General features: G+C 34.8%; 1 protein-coding gene across 2 annotated transcripts in view; it reads left to right on the top strand.

Annotated features, from left to right (window-relative positions):
- The window catches only part of DYNC2H1 (dynein cytoplasmic 2 heavy chain 1), a 140,981-nt gene that overhangs the window by 29,804 nt on the left and 92,763 nt on the right, over window positions 1-18,414 (top strand). Inside the window, exons 36-54 of one of the 2 annotated variants that reach the window (XM_005516220.3) lie at window positions 79-194; window positions 1,042-1,241; window positions 1,890-2,154; window positions 2,485-2,692; window positions 3,054-3,183; window positions 4,079-4,234; window positions 4,838-5,097; window positions 5,722-5,968; window positions 6,680-6,831; window positions 7,298-7,442; window positions 8,696-8,798; window positions 10,017-10,184; window positions 10,305-10,429; window positions 11,566-11,814; window positions 12,620-12,728; window positions 13,750-13,863; window positions 14,679-14,821; window positions 16,115-16,196; window positions 17,432-17,586. In XM_005516220.3, coding sequence (XP_005516277.2) covers window positions 79-194; window positions 1,042-1,241; window positions 1,890-2,154; window positions 2,485-2,692; window positions 3,054-3,183; window positions 4,079-4,234; window positions 4,838-5,097; window positions 5,722-5,968; window positions 6,680-6,831; window positions 7,298-7,442; window positions 8,696-8,798; window positions 10,017-10,184; window positions 10,305-10,429; window positions 11,566-11,814; window positions 12,620-12,728; window positions 13,750-13,863; window positions 14,679-14,821; window positions 16,115-16,196; window positions 17,432-17,586 — 3,127 coding nt within the window. The remainder of the gene's footprint in view (window positions 1-78; window positions 195-1,041; window positions 1,242-1,889; window positions 2,155-2,484; window positions 2,693-3,053; window positions 3,184-4,078; window positions 4,235-4,837; window positions 5,098-5,721; window positions 5,969-6,679; window positions 6,832-7,297; window positions 7,443-8,695; window positions 8,799-10,016; window positions 10,185-10,304; window positions 10,430-11,565; window positions 11,815-12,619; window positions 12,729-13,749; window positions 13,864-14,678; window positions 14,822-16,114; window positions 16,197-17,431; window positions 17,587-18,414) is intronic. The other variant, XM_088051195.1, reaches the window with a different exon arrangement.

Here is an 18,414-nt window from a genome sequence, read left to right as displayed (position 1 = left end):
TGAAGTGTACCAATTCACCAATCCAAAATTTCAGATGCTGTCACCTAGAGCTTATTATGATATTGTTTTTAAATTCAGGGAGCTTCTGACACCACAGCAGCATTATGATTGGGGTTTACGAGCGCTGAAGACTGTTTTGAGAGGCTGTGGCAGCCTTCTTCATCAGCTGAAGAAAAGCAATGCAAAGCAAGAAGGTAAGATTGACCATACCAAACTTCAGATTCTTTAGGATCTTGTACAAATATAATTCACTCTAGCTTTCTTTTTTACTGGAGTTTTAAAAAGCATTGGCTTGTATCTGTAGGCAATTTAGAAAAGAAGAAAATATCTATGTAAGCCCACCTTCACTAGGACATCACAAAAAAGTTGTCATATTCTAAATTGAGCTTTTATATGATGATAAGAACGCAGATTACAGGACTTCATTTGGGAATAATTTTAAATTATTCTCAAAGACTTGTTTTTACTTGGCTTAGGACAGGAAAGTTGATCTTCTGTCAGTATTCATTATTTATCATATTATTTATTCGTTATTTATCAGACCATTTTGACTCAATTTGAGTTTTCCAAAACTGTCACATGGCACTAGGTTCAGATTGGTAGACAGAGACAAATATAAGGATAGATAGCAATGATAGAAATATATTGGACTAGACTGAATCACTGCATTTTTTAAAGATTGTTTGAGTTATTGTTTACGTGTTAAATGAGGGGATTAAAGAGTGTGGAATGGATGAGCATTTGACATCTTTAGGAGACAACTACTGGTTCCTGTTTGCTTAAACAGCATATATCTGGAAGTTTACAAATTTTGACATAACAAATGGTCTGCGTCTGATCAGCATCATAACCACCTGATATCTTTATAGAATGCATTTGTGGGCATGTATCAATATTTACAATAAGTATGCCTAACTATGCTGAGTTTCCAAGTAGAATGGTACATGAAGTGTAATTCTGGAATCTATTATCCGTACGTTCAACATACGAGCAGTGTTGACACATCTAAAACTGATCTGTTTTCTTTGTTTTCCTTTCCAGTTAATGAAAGTCACATAGTGGTTCAAGCTTTGCGGCTGAACACCACATCAAAGCTTACATTTGCAGACTGCACACGTTTTGATGAGCTGGTTAAAGATGTATTTCCTGGCACTGATTCTAAAGATGTGGAATATGCTGAGTTAGCTGCAGCTTTAGAACAAGTCTTTGAAGAAGCAAACTTGGAAATTATAAGCACACAGGTAAAGATCAACTATAGCAACAAAGCAGTATTATTCTGAATTAGATCTGATTAATATTCATTTAACTAATTTCTGTTTTCTTTTCAAAAATCTTTTATAAAAAAGTGAGAATGACTGGTAGTTAGATTCTAATTACCTTTATACAAAAAATTAGATGTGTGTTTGAAGCATGGTAGACCAGTTATGTTATTGAAAGAAAAATAGCATAAGGAAAGTTAAGATGTGAACACGTGACACAGTTTCATTCAAGCCAGATACAAATGCCAATGAATATTTTGGACAGTGAAAGAATTAAATATGTGAATATTTGATTTTTGCAAGCAGTTCTCTGCCTTTTTTTATTTCTTTATTGTAAAACTGAACAAAGTTTTGTGACTGAAGATTTGTTAAATTCTCATTAAAAATGTGACCAAAGATGGCTATTATTTTTGTATTAGTAATTTAGTGAAATGCTTCTAACATGTAAAATAAATTTCTTCATAAACTTCAGTATCATAATTTTAAATATACCTGCTAATATCTATTGTTTAAAAAAAAGAAAACTATAGAAAGTGTCTGCATGCAAAGTAAATCTCAGAAATACTACAAGAGAACACGTTTGATTCCACTTTACAATTTCACATAGCTATTATCTCTTCCATTGTCTAGATCAAGAAGGCTTTGGAGTTATATGAACAGCTGCGTCAAAGAATAGGTGTAGTTATTGTAGGTCCAAGTGGTGGAGGCAAATCAACGCTCTGGCGGATGTTGAAGACAGCCCTTGGTAAAACTGGCAAAGTAGTGAAGCAGTACACAATGAATCCCAAGGCCATGCCTCGACATCAGCTGCTGGGCCATATTGACATGGATACCAGGGAATGGTTTGATGGAGTGCTTACAAACAGTGCTCGGCAAGTGGTGCGAGAGCCCCGAGGTGTGTCTGAGGGGGACTTGCAGATTGTTACACTGAAATGACTGAAATAGATCCTTTTCAAGTACTTCTTTATATTGTGTTGTTACTTGTGCCTAGCATAAGGCAAGAAGAACTTCTGGTAACAATTGTAGCCAAAAGCTATGTTCTTTACAAATGTTGTGATAAGAAATCAAATATAGGCAGAAGAAGGTAAAGCATGTGAAGAGTGTTTTCGTAGAACTGTAAGTCATAATGAAGAAGTAATAATAAATAGCATTAAAATAGCAAGGGGTGATATTTTTGAACTCTTTTTTTTGGGGTTTGATATTTTATTTTTTGTGTTAAAAATAGATATTACTTCATGGATAATTTGTGATGGTGATATTGATCCTGAATGGATTGAATCTTTGAATTCTGTTTTGGATGACAACAAATTGTTGACTATGCCCAGTGGAGAAAGAATTCAGTTTGGTTCAAATGTCAACTTTATATTTGAAACTCATGACCTCAGCTGTGCCTCTCCTGCTACAATATCCCGAATGGGAATGATCTTTCTGAGGTAAGCCACAGGAGTATTACATACTTTATAAAGTAAGCTTACTTTTTAAGTGTGCTTACTTGTTTTGAAAGGTTTTCTTAAGTGAAGGGAGCAGTTGCTTACACTTAGGAAGCCAATCATTGGAAAAGTTTCTTTAGGCTGTGTATCCCTTTTGTGTTGTTAATTATAAACTTTTGACTGAAATACCTCAGATTTTTTTAAAAGACATTGTGAATTATTTACTGGAAAGCCCAATTATTGAATAGAAATTGTTAAATTATTTTACCAGTATTTTTTCTGGAATTTTGTTGTTCCTTTAAAACAGTCTTTTTAAAGACATTTGTGTCTTGTATTTGTCTGAATCTTCTTTTTTTTTATTTAGTGATGAGGATACAGATCTTAATGCTCTAATAAAGTCTTGGGTAAGAAGTCAGCCTGAAGAATCCAGATACAACCTTGAAAACTGGATTGGGGACTATTTTGAAAAGGCTTTAAACTGGGTTGTAAAGAAGGTTAGTAAGCAAATAGTTAATCAAATTTCAGCTTCTGTTAATTATGATCCATTTTTCTAGAATAGAAATCATATTCAGATTAATTTTTGAACTGTAATTAAAAAAAAAATCTCAGTGCTTTTTTGAAAGAATTACAGAATTGTAGAATATCCTGAGTTGGAAGGGACCCACAGGAATCATGGAAGTCTTAATTCCTGGCCCTGCACAGGACCACCCCAAGAATCAAACCATGCACCTGCAAGCATTGTCTAAGCCCTTCTTGTACTCTGGCAGGCTTGGTGCTGTGACCACATTAATGATGCTTCCCAGACTCCCCTTCTGGAGGAGTTGGATTTGCACTGATCAAGTAGTTTACATGCTGAAAATACTTTTTAGGAGACTTCCCCACTGCTGTGGCCAGTGTGCTCGTGTTCTAGAGATGTGGATTTTCTCCTCCTGGGGAGCATGCATGGTCCTGTTGTATTCTTCTGATTATTTTTTCTCCTAGTTTTTTTACCTGTGGCATTTTTTAAAGTATCAAAGGAAAAACCTTGGCATTGTTCCTGAGGCTGAAAATTCCCTTTGGTGCCAAAGAGCAAAATCCATAAAGAATCTGTTCAAAAAGAAGATTTGCAGTGTATAGTTATGTTTATTCCTTACTGATTCTCAAAATCTGTGAGGAAAGTTCTGACTGCTTATCCTGAATTACATAGACTCATAGTCTGGAATTAAAACCTACAAATCAGTGCTTAGAAATAATTTAATATCAAGTGAATTTTCTAGAACAATAGCAGTGCTGAGATCTTTCCCCATTTGTGTGAATGTCAAAAAGCAATGAGTAATAACAGCATGCTAGCAGCACATCACATTTATATTGAGGAATATATTTAAATCTACTACAACTTTCAATTTACAGAATGACTTTGTAGTAGAAACAAGTTTAGTTGGAACTGTGATGAATGGATTGTCTCATCTTCACGGAAGTACTGATCATAGACAGTTTATTATTAACTTGTTACGTGGTCTTGGTGGCAATCTCAACATGAAGTCACGACAAGAATTTGCAAAAGAGGTAATCTGCGTTCTAATTTGATTTTGATTTGTGTTATCTGTAGGGGAATAGCTGAGAAGTGAAGGAATGTTTTATGTGTCACTGATGCATTGCATTCATCCCAGATGGCAGTCCTTTGGTCCTGCACCACAAGATAGTGAAATGACTTTGTCCATACTGCTTTGTAAGGACCCACTGTAGCAGACTGTGTTTGTTTATACATATTGTATATGTAATTCAGATTTATTTTTGTGGGTTTCTTTTCTGTTCAGAGTATTTCAAATAGTTACAGGACTTTGCCCTTCATCAGGGAAGTATTCTTAGGTATTCTTATTAGGATGCCTAATATAAAAAAAATTAAGCTTTTCTAAATATAATTTTATTTATTTTTTTATGTTATGGAAAGTGGAAGAGTAATATATTATTGTTTAGTTAAGGATTTAATCATAAAGCATATGCATGGTATGATTGAATTTTAAAAGGCAGCCTCAAGCCATCAAATCAAAGAATTATATGTTTAATTTTTTGTAAGTATTCTTTGAACATTCTTTAGAGTAGCTTGAAATGGTAGATCTTGTTAGGACTATGGATTTAATTGAAGCTTTATTTTTATTTCTTTTAAAGATCTTCAGTTGGGCACAAGAGTCTCCTCCTGATCCGAGGAAGCCCCTGGACACATATTATGACACTGACACTGGAGAGATAATGCTGTATCAGTTGAAAAAACCTGAAAATCTAACAGCTGATGACTTCAGTAATCTCCAAACACTTCCTGTCATTCAAACCCCTGACATGCAGAGAGGTTTAGATTACTTTAGACCATGGCTAGATATTAATAATAAGCAGCCATTTCTTCTTGTGGGTCCTGAAGGATGTGGAAAGGGGTAAAAAATAGTTCCTACTTTAAGTAAAATATACTTCTAGTTCTTTGACAGATTTGTAATTTTTTTTACAATGCTTTTATCGTATGACTTTCTGATAGATTAGGACTTGCTTAGGTCATTGATTCAACAAACCTTATGTTGTGGCAAATAAGTAAATTCTTATGAAGTTCTATGATGCATAGATATGCATCTAAGACATCTGAATGTGGCTTTTAGATACAAAACAGAATCTTTGGAAAATCTACTGTCGTGGAGCAACAGTTTAGAGACATGTGAGATCCAGTCTCATTTCAAGAGGCTCCAGATGCCTTATACAGGCAACTCAATTTAGCATATCCTGTTGCCTTTATTAGATTCCTTATTTAGATGGTTTGGGTCACTGTAATCAAGGAAATAAGTTAGCTGTTTTGTGTAGCTGTATACACTACACTTTCATTGAATTTTGTGAATGAAAAATGTTACCATTTTAAAGGCAATGTTAAATTCAGCAAACCTCATGCTCCACCTATTCCATTAATATGGGATGTAGTATATGCATTTTATTCAGAAACTATAAAATATCTTTGGATACACAGCATTTTAATTTATTTATGCCTATATGTATGTACATGTTTGATTTTCTAGGATGCTGCTTCACTATGCATTTTCTCAGCTCCGCTCCACTCAGATCGCTACTGTTCACTGCAGTGCACAGACTACTTCTCAACATTTTCTACAGAAATTAAGTCAAACTTGCATTGTAATCAGCACAAACACCGGACGAGTGTACAGACCAAAGGACTGTGAAAGGCTGGTTTTGTATCTAAAAGACATCAATCTACCCAAACCTGATAAATGGGGAACAAGCACTCTTGTGGCTTTTCTGCAGCAGGTGAGCACTTATGTCTGTGATTTATAAACAGACTCGAGTATACTGGATACAATTTTGTGTATGTTGTAAATACTTAACACTGATTAATTTCAGTGTTACAATCCTGCATCCTGTTGGGTATTGTTGCATTAGTTTTGTTTGTACTTTAATAGACTATGTAGGTGTCAGCCAGAAATAAGATACCATTTTTATTTGGCTGATATTTATAAATACATGAAGACAGTACTTTTCTCAGTGAGTTACAGTGCAGTAGACATAGGAATGGCAAGAAAATTGCCAGGAGCAGTCAGCATGGATTCACCAGGGGCAAATCATGCTTGATGAGGGAAAGAGAGTCAATATAGTCAACCTGGACTTCACTAAGACCATTGATGCTGTCTCCCAAAAGATCCTCACAAGAAAAGCAGTTGATACAGGCTGCATAAGCAGATAGTGAAGTGGGTTGAAAGTTGGCTGGAGAGCCAGGCCCAGAGGGTGATCATCGGTAGTACAGAGTCTACTTGGAAACCATGATCTGTTTTAAGATCTTCATTAATGGTTGGGACAATGGAGTCCTGCAGATCTGCAGATGATGAAATTGTGAGGAGTAAGGCACGTGAGGTAATTAAGAAAGCAGAAATAATGGTATACTTTTCACTATTTTATTACATCTTACTTTGTATGATTCTCTGTTGACTTTCCTTTAATGAAATATTTATTTAATTATTAAAGGTTCTTACCTATCAAGGATTTTATGATGAAAATCTGGAATGGGTTGGTTTAGAAAACATCCAAATTGTGGCTTCCATGTCAGCTGGAGGAACATTAGGAAGACATAAACTTAGCTCCAGATTTACTTCTATAGTTCGTCTCTGTGCAATTGAGTAAGTATATGTAAATTAGTCTCTCAGAGCTGAGATTCAGCCTCTATATAAGGACCTCTTGTCAATTTAGTCTTTATAAAGATGTGGCTGTTCTAGTCTTTATCTTTTCTCACAGTGTGTTATTTGGCGCTATTTGGTACCTCTTAGCACCAGTGTTTGAAATATGTTTCCTGCTGGGTAATTTTGATTGCAGTAAACTGCTTTATGCAGCTTTATGTTAAGGTGTTATTTGGTTAAAAAGTTAGAGAAATTGAAGTTTATTTATTTGTTTTTAAGTTTGACCACATTAACAGATGTATTTAGAAAATTTCTGAGAGTGGCCTAATGCAATAAAATGGTAATTTTACTCAGCTGCTGGATGGAAATGCTATTCAATGAAATTTCTCAGTAATTGTGTATATAAGTTTAACTCAGTTTTAATTAAATAGAAAAAGTCCATAATGATTAGGTTTTTTTTCCTTTTTAGCTATCCAGAAAGAGAACAACTGCAAACTATTTATAGTGCCTACCTGGAACCCGTACTACAGAAAAACCTAAAGAATCACCCTGTTTGGGGTTCTTTACCAAAAATACATCAGCTAGCAGGATCTATGGTTCAGATCTATGAACAGGTATGGAAACCTTTTTTCTTTCTTCAAGGAGATGGAGTATTCAGGTGTTTTATTGCAAATAATTAGCTTTTGATGTTAACAAGTGTGTAAAAACGCTTGTCAGTATTAAAATCTAAGTTTATATCTTTTTAATAAAGTTGATATCAATTTTGTAACTTTTATTTTCAGAGAATCTTAGGTATTAGAATCAAGCAGAGTAATCTCTAAGTGCTCTTGCTTTCCCACAGATTTGTTGCAGGATTTTGGTATGCATCTTAACACTTCTATACTTTCAGTTCCTGATTTATAAAATGTGGATATAATAGTGTTTTCATACTAAATTGATGAGGAGACAGTGCAGCAGATGGTTGTGTGCCCAGTTGTTAAGGATGCTGTTAAGAACATAGAAGGAGATATGAGGGTGGAGTCCTTTACAAACATCAAGGACTACCTATTAAAATTGTACATTGTTAAAAGCAGGTGTTTAGAACTGGACACAAGTTTATTTTAGCCTCCCACTTGAAATTTTATGAACTTCTATCTAGCAAAATGCTTAACTACTTGCTTTTCTTAATCAGTACATAGCCTCACTAGGGACGGTGCTGTGTGCTGCTTGCTGTAGTATGTATGAATGTCCCCATCCAGGCAGAAGCATGATACAGACTTGATCCTTTTGACTACACTGTGAGATCAGTCACTAGTTGGAATGCACCCATTAGCAGGAGTTTCATATGGCATTATCGATGTATTCAGAGAAATACGAGTTTAAATCTCATTACACTGCAATCAAATAACTGATTAAAACAGTTATTCCTTGAATTAAAGATGTAGTTTTAAATTCAAATATCCTCTCTGTGAGAAGAGTAAGTATGAAGTATTTTGTAGTGAGAAAGTGTTACTAATTTAGGTAGGTTTTAGTGAGAAAATGTTAATAATTTAGGTAGGTTTTTATTACATTTCAGTATTGCCTTTGTGTTTCATATTTGGTATTGTTTTAAAAAAATTAAAATACATTTTAAAAACAATGTATTTTGTCTAATACTGCACTCACAGTCCTAGGTGAGATGTGCAGATGTTTCCATCAAAAATGATACAGAAAAAGTGTTCTGAGAAAATATTTAGTGGTCAGAAAACAAGATTTAAACTAGGAGTGCATTCATAAAATATCTAAATGTTCACCAACTAGAATACTGATCTACTATTTCTACCTTAGAAAAAGTGCTTTACATTTTATAATACCACTTTTTTTTTCTTTCCTTAACTCCCATTTTTAGGTACGAGCAAAATTCACAGTTGACGATCACAGTCATTACCTTTTTACACCATGTATTCTTACTCAGTGGGTTCTTGGTTTATTCAGATACAATTTAGGAGGTGGTAAGTCACTTACTTGGTTTTCATTAATAAAGTAGTTCTAAAATGGCCTAGATTATTATTGATGTCAGTCTTACTGTTGGTTCCACACAGATCTTTTTAAACTGTGAACTTAATAGAGGGGAAAGATCGCCTGTCAGTTCATTCTGTAACATAAGAGTAAAGTTTAAAAAAATCCAGTGATGTTTAAAGATATGCATGGGAGTTATTTATGGTTTAAGGGAAGTTAATAGGTTGGGACTGCATTCTTACTATGGGAACTTGAACTGTGCCCCCTACTCTTCACTGTTTTGTTCCATGGTTTTGTGTTTTGTGTTGGGGTTTTTTGAGCATGTATGTTGTTTTCTGGATTCCCAGAGCCTTACCTCTCATGCTTGGTATAGCCTTGCCTGCTATACCTGGTTGTATAAACCTGGTTTATACACATACTTCATGGGCTGCTTTCTGATCTTGTTTTTGACTCTGAAATAGGTATTATTACTACATCAAGAGCAACTACTCATTATGTTTTAGCTCTTGCATTGATTAGAAGGTTGCATAGAGGGCTGCTTAAAGAGGATAAAAGTTGTGCAAATGCTGCTCTCCCTTTCCACTTATTTTCTGGGATCATGAGATGGTAAATGCAGCATGAGTGATGTCAGAAAAGCTGCACTGACAATCAGTGCATGGGTAATGTCAGCTCATTTAGGGACTTCTTAGTTATATATAATGACATATGCATGTGCTTTTCCAATGTTGAACAACAAGGCTTGTTATTTACTCACCTTACTACTTTTGTGAGGCATATTTAACATTTGGAGTCTCTAGTGGCATTTTCTAATACAGACTGTTTTGGGTATTCTTGTTTCAGTATTTGTTATCAGTCTTTCTCTTCCCATTTAAGAATGTCTTCTGGATTTTCTTGATTTCATTGCCTGGAAAACTGACTTTTCATTTTACCTTTGTGTGCAACACCTTGCTCATTTTTATTAGAAGCTGACACTTGTTTTAATAGAGAGAACTTGCTTTAATAGGATATATTTCATTTTATCTTGTAATGATCCATAAAGAAATTATTAAAAACCATTTCATAATGTTTACTTTTTCTTTTATTTCTTCCTTACTGATGCTCTCCCACTGGTATGTAATTTCTCTTGCTCATTTTCAATATCATATTTTAAAGTGGAAATTTGAAAATCTATTATAAATATAAAAAATGAATTCTCTCCTTAAATTTTGTAGGTTCATTAATACAAACTGCAGACATTGTATTGGAAGTTCTAGCTTATGAAGCACGTCGCTTGTTCCGTGACAGAATTGTTAGCATGAAGGAACTTCAAGTATTTGATAATATTTTGACCAAAGTGTTTCAAGGTGATTGGGGCTCAGATGTTCTGGACAATATGGCAGGTAAGCCATTTGAAGCATACCACACAAACTTGAAATGTTTGTTTAGGAAGTGCCTGATCAAGTTAGATAGCATATGAATTGAACACCTAATGTTTCAAATGTTTCCTTTTTTTTTCCCAGATACCTTTTATGTAACTTGGGGAGCATGTCAAGAGGCATTCATCACACCAGGCCAGGCACTACCACCGCATGGGAGGCCACTTGGCAGACTAAACTCAACAGACCTGAAAGATGTTATTCAAAAAGTGAGACACAATTAAAGAATATGCACATCAATGGTTCACAGCAATGATTCTAGACAGTTATGGCAAAGAGTAACATGCAAGCAACCAGGTTTTTGGTGTGGGCTGCCTCTTGTTTAAAGAATCACCTTTTGCATTTGGTGAAGCAAGGGAAAGACTTGAGAAGTTATGTGGCAGGCAGTAGGAAGTATCATGCAGCAAGGTTATGTTAATGAAAGGACATCAGGTGCATTTGCTGCTGATTTACAACAGTTTGATGAACCAACATTTTGAGAAACATTTATGTCCATATATATTTGTGTATTGTTCAAGTACATAGCTGTTTTAGTAAATAACTTCTTTTTCAATTTGCAATATGGTAATATAATTTGTGTTCAAAGAAATGCAAATGGAGATTTGGCATGCTTTTAAGCAGTAAAGTACCAAAAGTGAACTTGATGAGGAAATACAAACATTTTAACTCTTCTAGGCTATCTAATTTTTAGGATTGTCACTTTTAGGCCTAGTGTCTGATGGACTGCTTTTGCAGATGGGAATCTACTCCCTCTCCTTAAGTGCCAACTTGTGACCAACACGCTATATGGGAAATGATGAAATTCAATAGCCTCAGGAAGCAGGGAGTTTGTTGGTTTTTGACTGCAAGGTTACATTGGACTACAAAGATGAGGTTTTAATAAGTATAACAAGATCATAATTTAATTGTAGGATCTGTTGTTGTGTGTGTTTCACTAGGAACTTCCATAATCTGCAATTATGCAGCAATTAGGTGCCTAAAACATTCTCGTGAGTTATTAATTAATCCGTTGTCAGAGACACAGCTCAGACTTTGTTCTGGTCCATTATTCAGTTTTAATTAGTTCAGTGGTAGGCTCCTATTTCAATATATCAAAGACTTCCAGGGTGTTCTGGTAGTGGGTGTAGTGTGATATATTCATTATTGTTATATTTTTTACTCATAAAGGGTATGTGAGGTATCTAAATTCTGTCACAAAAATAATTTTTTCTGAATGAAGACCAGTTTGGTTTATTAAGCTTTTAAGCCCTTCTTTTCTAAATGTTTAAATGTTGGATGTTGCAATTTCTCACTGTTTTTTTTTATTATTAGTGATTAGATTTATTTCTCTTTTTTTAAAAAATAGGGTATCATTCATTATGGACGGGACAAAAAAGAAATAGATATTTTACTGTTCCATGAAGTCCTCAGTTATATGTCCCAAGTGGACAGAGTGCTGAGTTTTCCTGGAGGATCACTTCTTTTGGCAGGACGGAGTGGTGTAGGTCGTCGGACAGTTACCTCTTTAGTTAGTCATATGCATGGAGCTGTTCTGATTACTCCCAAAATTTCCAGAGGTTATCAGCTGAAGCAGTTCAAAAGTGATCTTAAATATGTAAGTCTCTCAGTTTCGTCTATTTTGTAATGTTGTGTGTGTATGTCAAAGAAAAAAAAATATGGGAATTTTGAAGGACACAAAAGGTTGTGTGTAGAGATATTTTAAGAGAAGAAAAATGGCAGTCTAAATGAAATAAGTGATTTTTTAGAAGTTCTCACTCTAGATGTGTATACTGTTCTTTACAATAACTAACTGAAATTCCACTTTTTGTAATACCAGAGCTCTTTTTGATTGTTGTAGAACTTACAAATAAGAAGTTTATGTGCATATTGGAAAGACTTTTTCATGTATATATTTCCATGTTGGTACATACTTTTATTTTCTATCTCTACTATGATCTGCCAGTTAATAGTAGTTGAAACAAATAAAATTTTAGTAATTGATGAAAGTGTACATATTATTTAAAACCAGATGCAAACCTTGAATCAACAGTTTCTCCTCACCTTCAGCAATGCTAAAGAAAATTCTAGATCTATGCCTACACAAAAGAGTGATACAGTTCTATCCTTGAGTCATATTCATAAACATACTCTATGAAAGAGCCTGTTTTAATTTTTTTTTTCAATACTAAGCTGTATATCTAGGTAAAATGTTCTTTATATTTGATATCTCATATATCTGAATCACCTGGAAATCTTTTGTAAATATATAATAGTGTAGATGCTGTGGAGAAAATATGTGTGTAATATATAGTCAAGGAAAGATTATGATCCTTGTTGGTCCCTTCCAGCTCAGGATAGTGTATGATTATTATTCTCTTATGAACAATACACGGAGATTTAAATGTCTTCCCTGCTTCTAGGTGATGGAGCTTGCAGGCATTGAAGCACAGCAGGTGGTATTGCTGCTCGAAGACTACCAGTTTGTTCATTCCACTTTCCTGGAGATGGTCAACAGTTTACTGTCCTCAGGTGAGCCAAGTCCAAAGAGATTATTGTACTACTTTTGCCATTCAGACTTAGCTCAGTGAGGCAGAATGACATTTTAGATGATGCTTTCTGACTTCATGTCTCTATCAGAAGGTTTAGTTAGCTTTCTATATTATATCAATTGGAGTACTTGTATGTAAGAACCTGACTCACAGTTCACTTAGCTGTCCTTTTATTTACCCTGTAGTACAGGTGCTTTCAGTTCCTCTAATTAATTTCGAAGGAGTTCTTATAACTACTTATAGTGCAATAGCAAAACGAGAATGCATTCTAATCTACAGTTTCCCTTTTATAATAAAACTCAAAACAGAGAGGTTTCCAATGCTTTACTAGATTGTATAGACAGAATCCTTTAATTAAATAGTCACCAGAAAAGCTCACTTTTCTGAAGGTAGTGAGATGATAAATAACAATAAAAAATAACAGAAGTTACTTTATTTTACTGTTCAGCTTTGTTCCTGGATCAGAGAGAAGATCATTGAAGGACTGAGTCAAAGTTGCTAAATGATTTTTTTGGAACTGCAGTAGTTTAAGAGCTGATTAATAAGAGTACCAGATTTTCCTGTCCCTCAGGTGCTACCCCAAATCTACTTACAGTATCAAATTTTCATCATCCAATGTTAAAACTTTATGTCTGAGGAACTAGACAACTATTCACTTTCATGTGCCTATGTCCTGGTGTATGACAGTTTGGTTTGATTTGTTTTGTATGCAGTACAGGTCACTGTCTTTGGGTAGATTTGAAAGAGCTTTTTTCAAACACATTTCGGCAATATAAACAAAGTAGACTCACTCTATCAAAAACAGAATCACTGTAATTTTTTTTTCTGTTTTCGTGTTATCATGAAAAGAATGATTAAGTATGTGGGATAATGCTCAAGAAAGTATAGAGGTGAATTCTATGAAATTTGAATTCTCTGTACAGAGAATTCAAGGGAAGCCTTCAAAGCAATCTAAAGAATTACAGTATGTTTTATCTGACTTAAATTCATTCTTGAAATAGGAGAAGTTCCCGGGCTATATAAAACAGAAGAATTAGAACCATTGCTTTCTCCTCTGAAGGATCAAGCTTCGCAAGATGGATTTACAGGACCAATTTTCAACTATTTCACATACCGTATGTCAACACAGTTATAAGTTATAATTAAATATGAAGTTTAAAAAGTGATACAATAATGGACAAATAATTTCTAATGTGGTCTTTTTGTTGTGTGCAGTCTAACTTTTAATTAGTCATTAAATAGCAGGCAGGAATAGTTTTGGTGATGTTTGAGGGCACAGAATCCTCAGCTTAAAATTTATTTTTCTGCCTGAAATTTTGTATTTATGAATGTTCAACAAATGTTATGAAATCTGCTGTTGAAAGTAGTTAGAAGGAAGAAAGCTTTTGTTGCCATTCTTTTCTGGTTCATATAGTTTTTATATATATCTGGGAACTGAGATTTCTTCCATTTGTCAATTACACCAAGAAATCACTTTGGATTCATAGGAATTATAGGGAAGTTTACAGATAGGTTTCTTAATTATTTGTGTTTCTCTCTAATGAAAAGATTAAACAGTTTAGAAATAAATCAAAGAATATGAAAGAATATCAAAGAATACAGTGATAGCAGCCAGCCATGGAACTACTTCTACTTGGTTGTATTGGTCTACCTGAATTGGCATTAGAACCAGTGCTTTCCACTTAAATACTGTCAGCTCTTCAGAATTAAAAAATGCACTGTAGTATACATAATGAGAATTCATGGTACTAATTAAGGTTCTACTTATAAACATTCCTGTCCTAGTGTGATTTGATGCTATAGGCTCTTTTTTTTTCAGAAATTACCTTGTGATAAGTATTTGAAAGAAAGTAAATTATGGTTTTTTTGCAGTAAATCTACTGGCATGTAGTCAAATTGTTATGTGCTAAAAATTCTTACATTTTCTTAGGGATCCAACAAAATCTGCATGTTGTCTTGATCATGGATTCTACCAATTTAAATTTCACAATAAACTGTGAAAGTAATCCAGCACTGTATAAGAAATGTCAGGTTTTATGGATGGAAACCTGGTCAGAAGACAGTATGAAAAAGGTACGTTGTATTAATTGTGACTTAATTTAAATTAGTATGTCTAAATATAACTGAGCTCTGGTGAATAAGGTCAAGATATTTAAAGCTGTGAAGGAATAATTATCACTGTACTTATTTAATCTCTTTGTACACTCTTATAAAGCCAGAAAATTCTGCAGAACAGTTAAGTATTATTAGCATTGTTATTTTACCAGTAACATTATGTTTTGTTCTCTCTGTGGGCTGACTTGAACAATATGCTGACTACTATGACTCTGATCAAACGCAGCATTTAAGAACAAAATACACACTACAAGCAAAATGTCAAAGCCAATTGTATTCTGTTTGTGTGGTGAGGTTTTGGTGTCGGGTTGGCATGCAGGGATGATTTCTGTGAGAGGCTGCCAGAAGCTTCCCTCATGTCAGGGTGAGTTAGTGCCAGCTGGCTCCAAGAAGGATATTCTGCTGGCTAACAGCAGTGGTGGCAGTGCCTCTGGGATAACATTTAACAAGTGCAAAGAAGTTACTGTACAGGAGCAAGTGCAGCCAGGGGGAGGAGTGAGAAAACATGAAAGAAACATCCCTGCAGACCCCTGGGTCAGCGCAGAAGGAGGGGCAGGAGGTGCTGGAGCTGAAATTCCCCTGCAGCCCCTGGTACAGCCCATGGTGAGGCACCTGTGCCACTACAGCCCATGAAGTCCACAATGGAGCAGAGATTCACCTGCAGCCCATGGAGAGCCCGATGCTGAAGCAGGTAGAGGCACCTGAAGGAATCTGTGACCCTGTGGGAAGCCCATGCACATAAATGCATGTGATTGTCACATAGCGCAACACAAACAGAACCCCTAAGCACTAACAAAACCAGCCCCAGCACAGCATTGGCATCATCCTGTTCCCCTCTCTGAGTGATCTCAGTGAAGGTCAATTAGTAGGCAATATGTACATGGGCAGAATGTGGATTAAGGTTGTCTCATTTACTCTTGAATTGTATATACTTTTAAAGCTTCTACATTTGTCCTTTTGTTAGGTCCTCTGTGAATTAGTTGTTACTTCCTACAGCCAGGAAAATCTCTTCCACTTGAGAGAATAGGAAGTTACCAGTGATGTGGAAAGGCAGAATTTATCTTTCTAATGCTAAAAGTATTCTGTAGATTCCTTATTCTGACTAAATGTATAATTTGCAGTCTTTTCAAAAGAGAAGCTATATTGAAGCTTTTGTGTTGTTTTTTCTTGTTTTTTCTTTTTTTTAAAATTTTAACTCGAATTGTCATTGTTTGTGATTTTCATGCAAATAATCATGTGACTTCTTTTTAGATACCTGAAATGCTTCTGTATGATTCAGTTGAACAAGAAAAGACTGGAAAGACACATAAAGAAGTTAAGAAAAAACATTCAGGTAATATTTAGGTACACCTACTAGTTATTATTCTAGTTATTACACACTTGATCCCATCTTGGGCACAGATAATAACATAGTTTGTTTTTACTAGCATATTCATAGACTTCAGTGTTGTTCACATGGCAAGCATTTTGCCAAAAGGAGAATTAGTCTGGAACATATATCCTGGCTAATCAAATGCAGTCTCTTCTGTCACCAGCAGTCACTGTGTATATTTGATTTTATAAGCTGATTTAACTGTATCTTGTTTTGGTCTGTGTCTTCCTTCTATGTGGATGTTATTTCACCACCTGAAATTTGATGTTTTGAGAGGTTTTAAGTTTATATATGTCATTATTCTTTTTGTAAATCTTCATTTTACTTTATTAATTTCAAAAACTATTTTCTTGTAAGTAATGCCCCTTTTTCAGAATAATTTGTTTTTATCATAAGACTTCAAATTTAGTCATGTTGAAAGTAGTGTCTCAAACGTCATCTAAGAGACCAGTGCCAGTACTCACTTACAGAATACTACTTTTAGCCAGTTTCTATAAAAGTAGTACTTAGAGGTCATGGAACTAACAAAATATAAGATGGTAAGTGGATGACTTTGAGTTTCTCGTTTTATATTGCTTTTTAATAGGCCAATCAGAATAATGGCCCAAAATAGTATTTGGTGTTCACATTACCATCCCTCTTTATCCTAGATCATTGTAATTAATCTAGGCCGCAGTACTTATTAGAGGCATTCATTTATATATAGATATGCTTTAGCAACTTTTTTCTTTTCTAGGGTAATGCAGTTTATTTTACAGTATCTTTGGGCTTCTTTTGAGAAACTGTTCAACAAACTGAATGGCAGGAAAACCTTTTAGTTTGCCTGCCATCAGAAATAAGGAAGAATACAAAAACACATGGGCTTTATTTCTAAAACAGTCCAAGTATTTTAAAAATAAATTTTTGTGGAAGTAGTTTCTTATATGATTAACCCTCAGTAGTCTGCAATTAATTTTGCTGGCTTTTCAAACATCAAACAATTTCAGTGTATTTCTTTCTGAGAAGTTGGCTTTTCAAATGTACTTACATGTTGTTTCCCTGAGAGTACTTAAAAATAAGTATAGTCCTTGTGGTATTTTGAATTCTCTCAGTTAATATCTCAAAAAGCAAGCATATTCTGATGCTTTTTCTTGGTTATTTTAATGTGAGATAAAATTCAGCATAATTTTATCTGTCTAAAAAATGATGTTGTACAGGTGATTCTGATTTTTTGAAGTCATTTTTGGCGATCCACAAATCATGTAAAGTATACGGAGCAACGCCTAGCAGGTATATGACATTCCTCCATGTATACAGTGCCATCAATAACAGTAAAAGAAGAGAGCTAATGGAAAGGCAGAACCACTTGCAGGTATGTCTTTAAAGCACTTAACATATGGCTTTTCAATATATTCTTGCATTAGGAAATGTCTTTTGTATTAATGAGCTGTAGCTGCTAACATGGTTATATGATATGTCTTCTATTGGCAAATGCTCATGTTGTTTAATGCCCTTCTCTGTTCAAGTGCCTGAAAAAGTGAAAAGTGTATTTCTTGTTTTCATTAATACTTTTCCTCAAGAATGTATCTGACTGGGCATGTTTTCTTAGAAGAGTAGAACATACTCGGGAGCATTTCTAATTTTTTCAGCCATGGGGATTGGAACTGTGTTGCTAAAAACCCATCATCTTTCCATCAATATAAGTCCTGCCTCTGCTTTTATAAATGTTCCCTTCGTAGCTCCGTATTCCATCCCTTTCTCTGTATCTTGACAGCAGCTTCCTGCTTCATGTGATTTTCACTTCTACTTCCACAAACTGTTATGTCCTAAGTTAACTTCATGGTGCTCTTATCTAGCTTTGACCAAGATTTCCTTTGTTGTGATTTTCTTTCCTTTTGTGCTCTGGAATTGATTTTGAATTCCTTTGGTACACGTCGGTCCTTTGGGCAGTTATAGCCCAAATGCAGTTCTTCTCACAGGTGTTGCTTTACTCCTGTGCTGTACATATAACATCCTTCTTTTATGAAACCCATTTGGTGTATTTCCAGTCACACCTACTTTCCTTACCCCAGTATATTTTGGAAAGCTCTCTGTGGTCCTTTAGGACAACTTTTATCTTTACCTTTCTCCCATCCCTTTCAGCTCGTTTTCTCAGTGACCCTTGCTGCTATTCAGAACCACATAGACTAATCTGTATCTT

The sequence above is a fragment of the Pseudopodoces humilis genome, chromosome 2 (assembly GCF_049639895.1).
Source record: "Pseudopodoces humilis isolate 2021_Gansu_Grassland_sample_001 chromosome 2, ASM4963989v1, whole genome shotgun sequence".
In the NCBI taxonomy this organism is placed as follows: Eukaryota; Metazoa; Chordata; class Aves; order Passeriformes; family Paridae; genus Pseudopodoces; species Pseudopodoces humilis.
The sequence above is the reverse complement of the archived record's forward strand: the minus strand, read 5'-3'. Positions and strand labels throughout refer to the sequence as shown.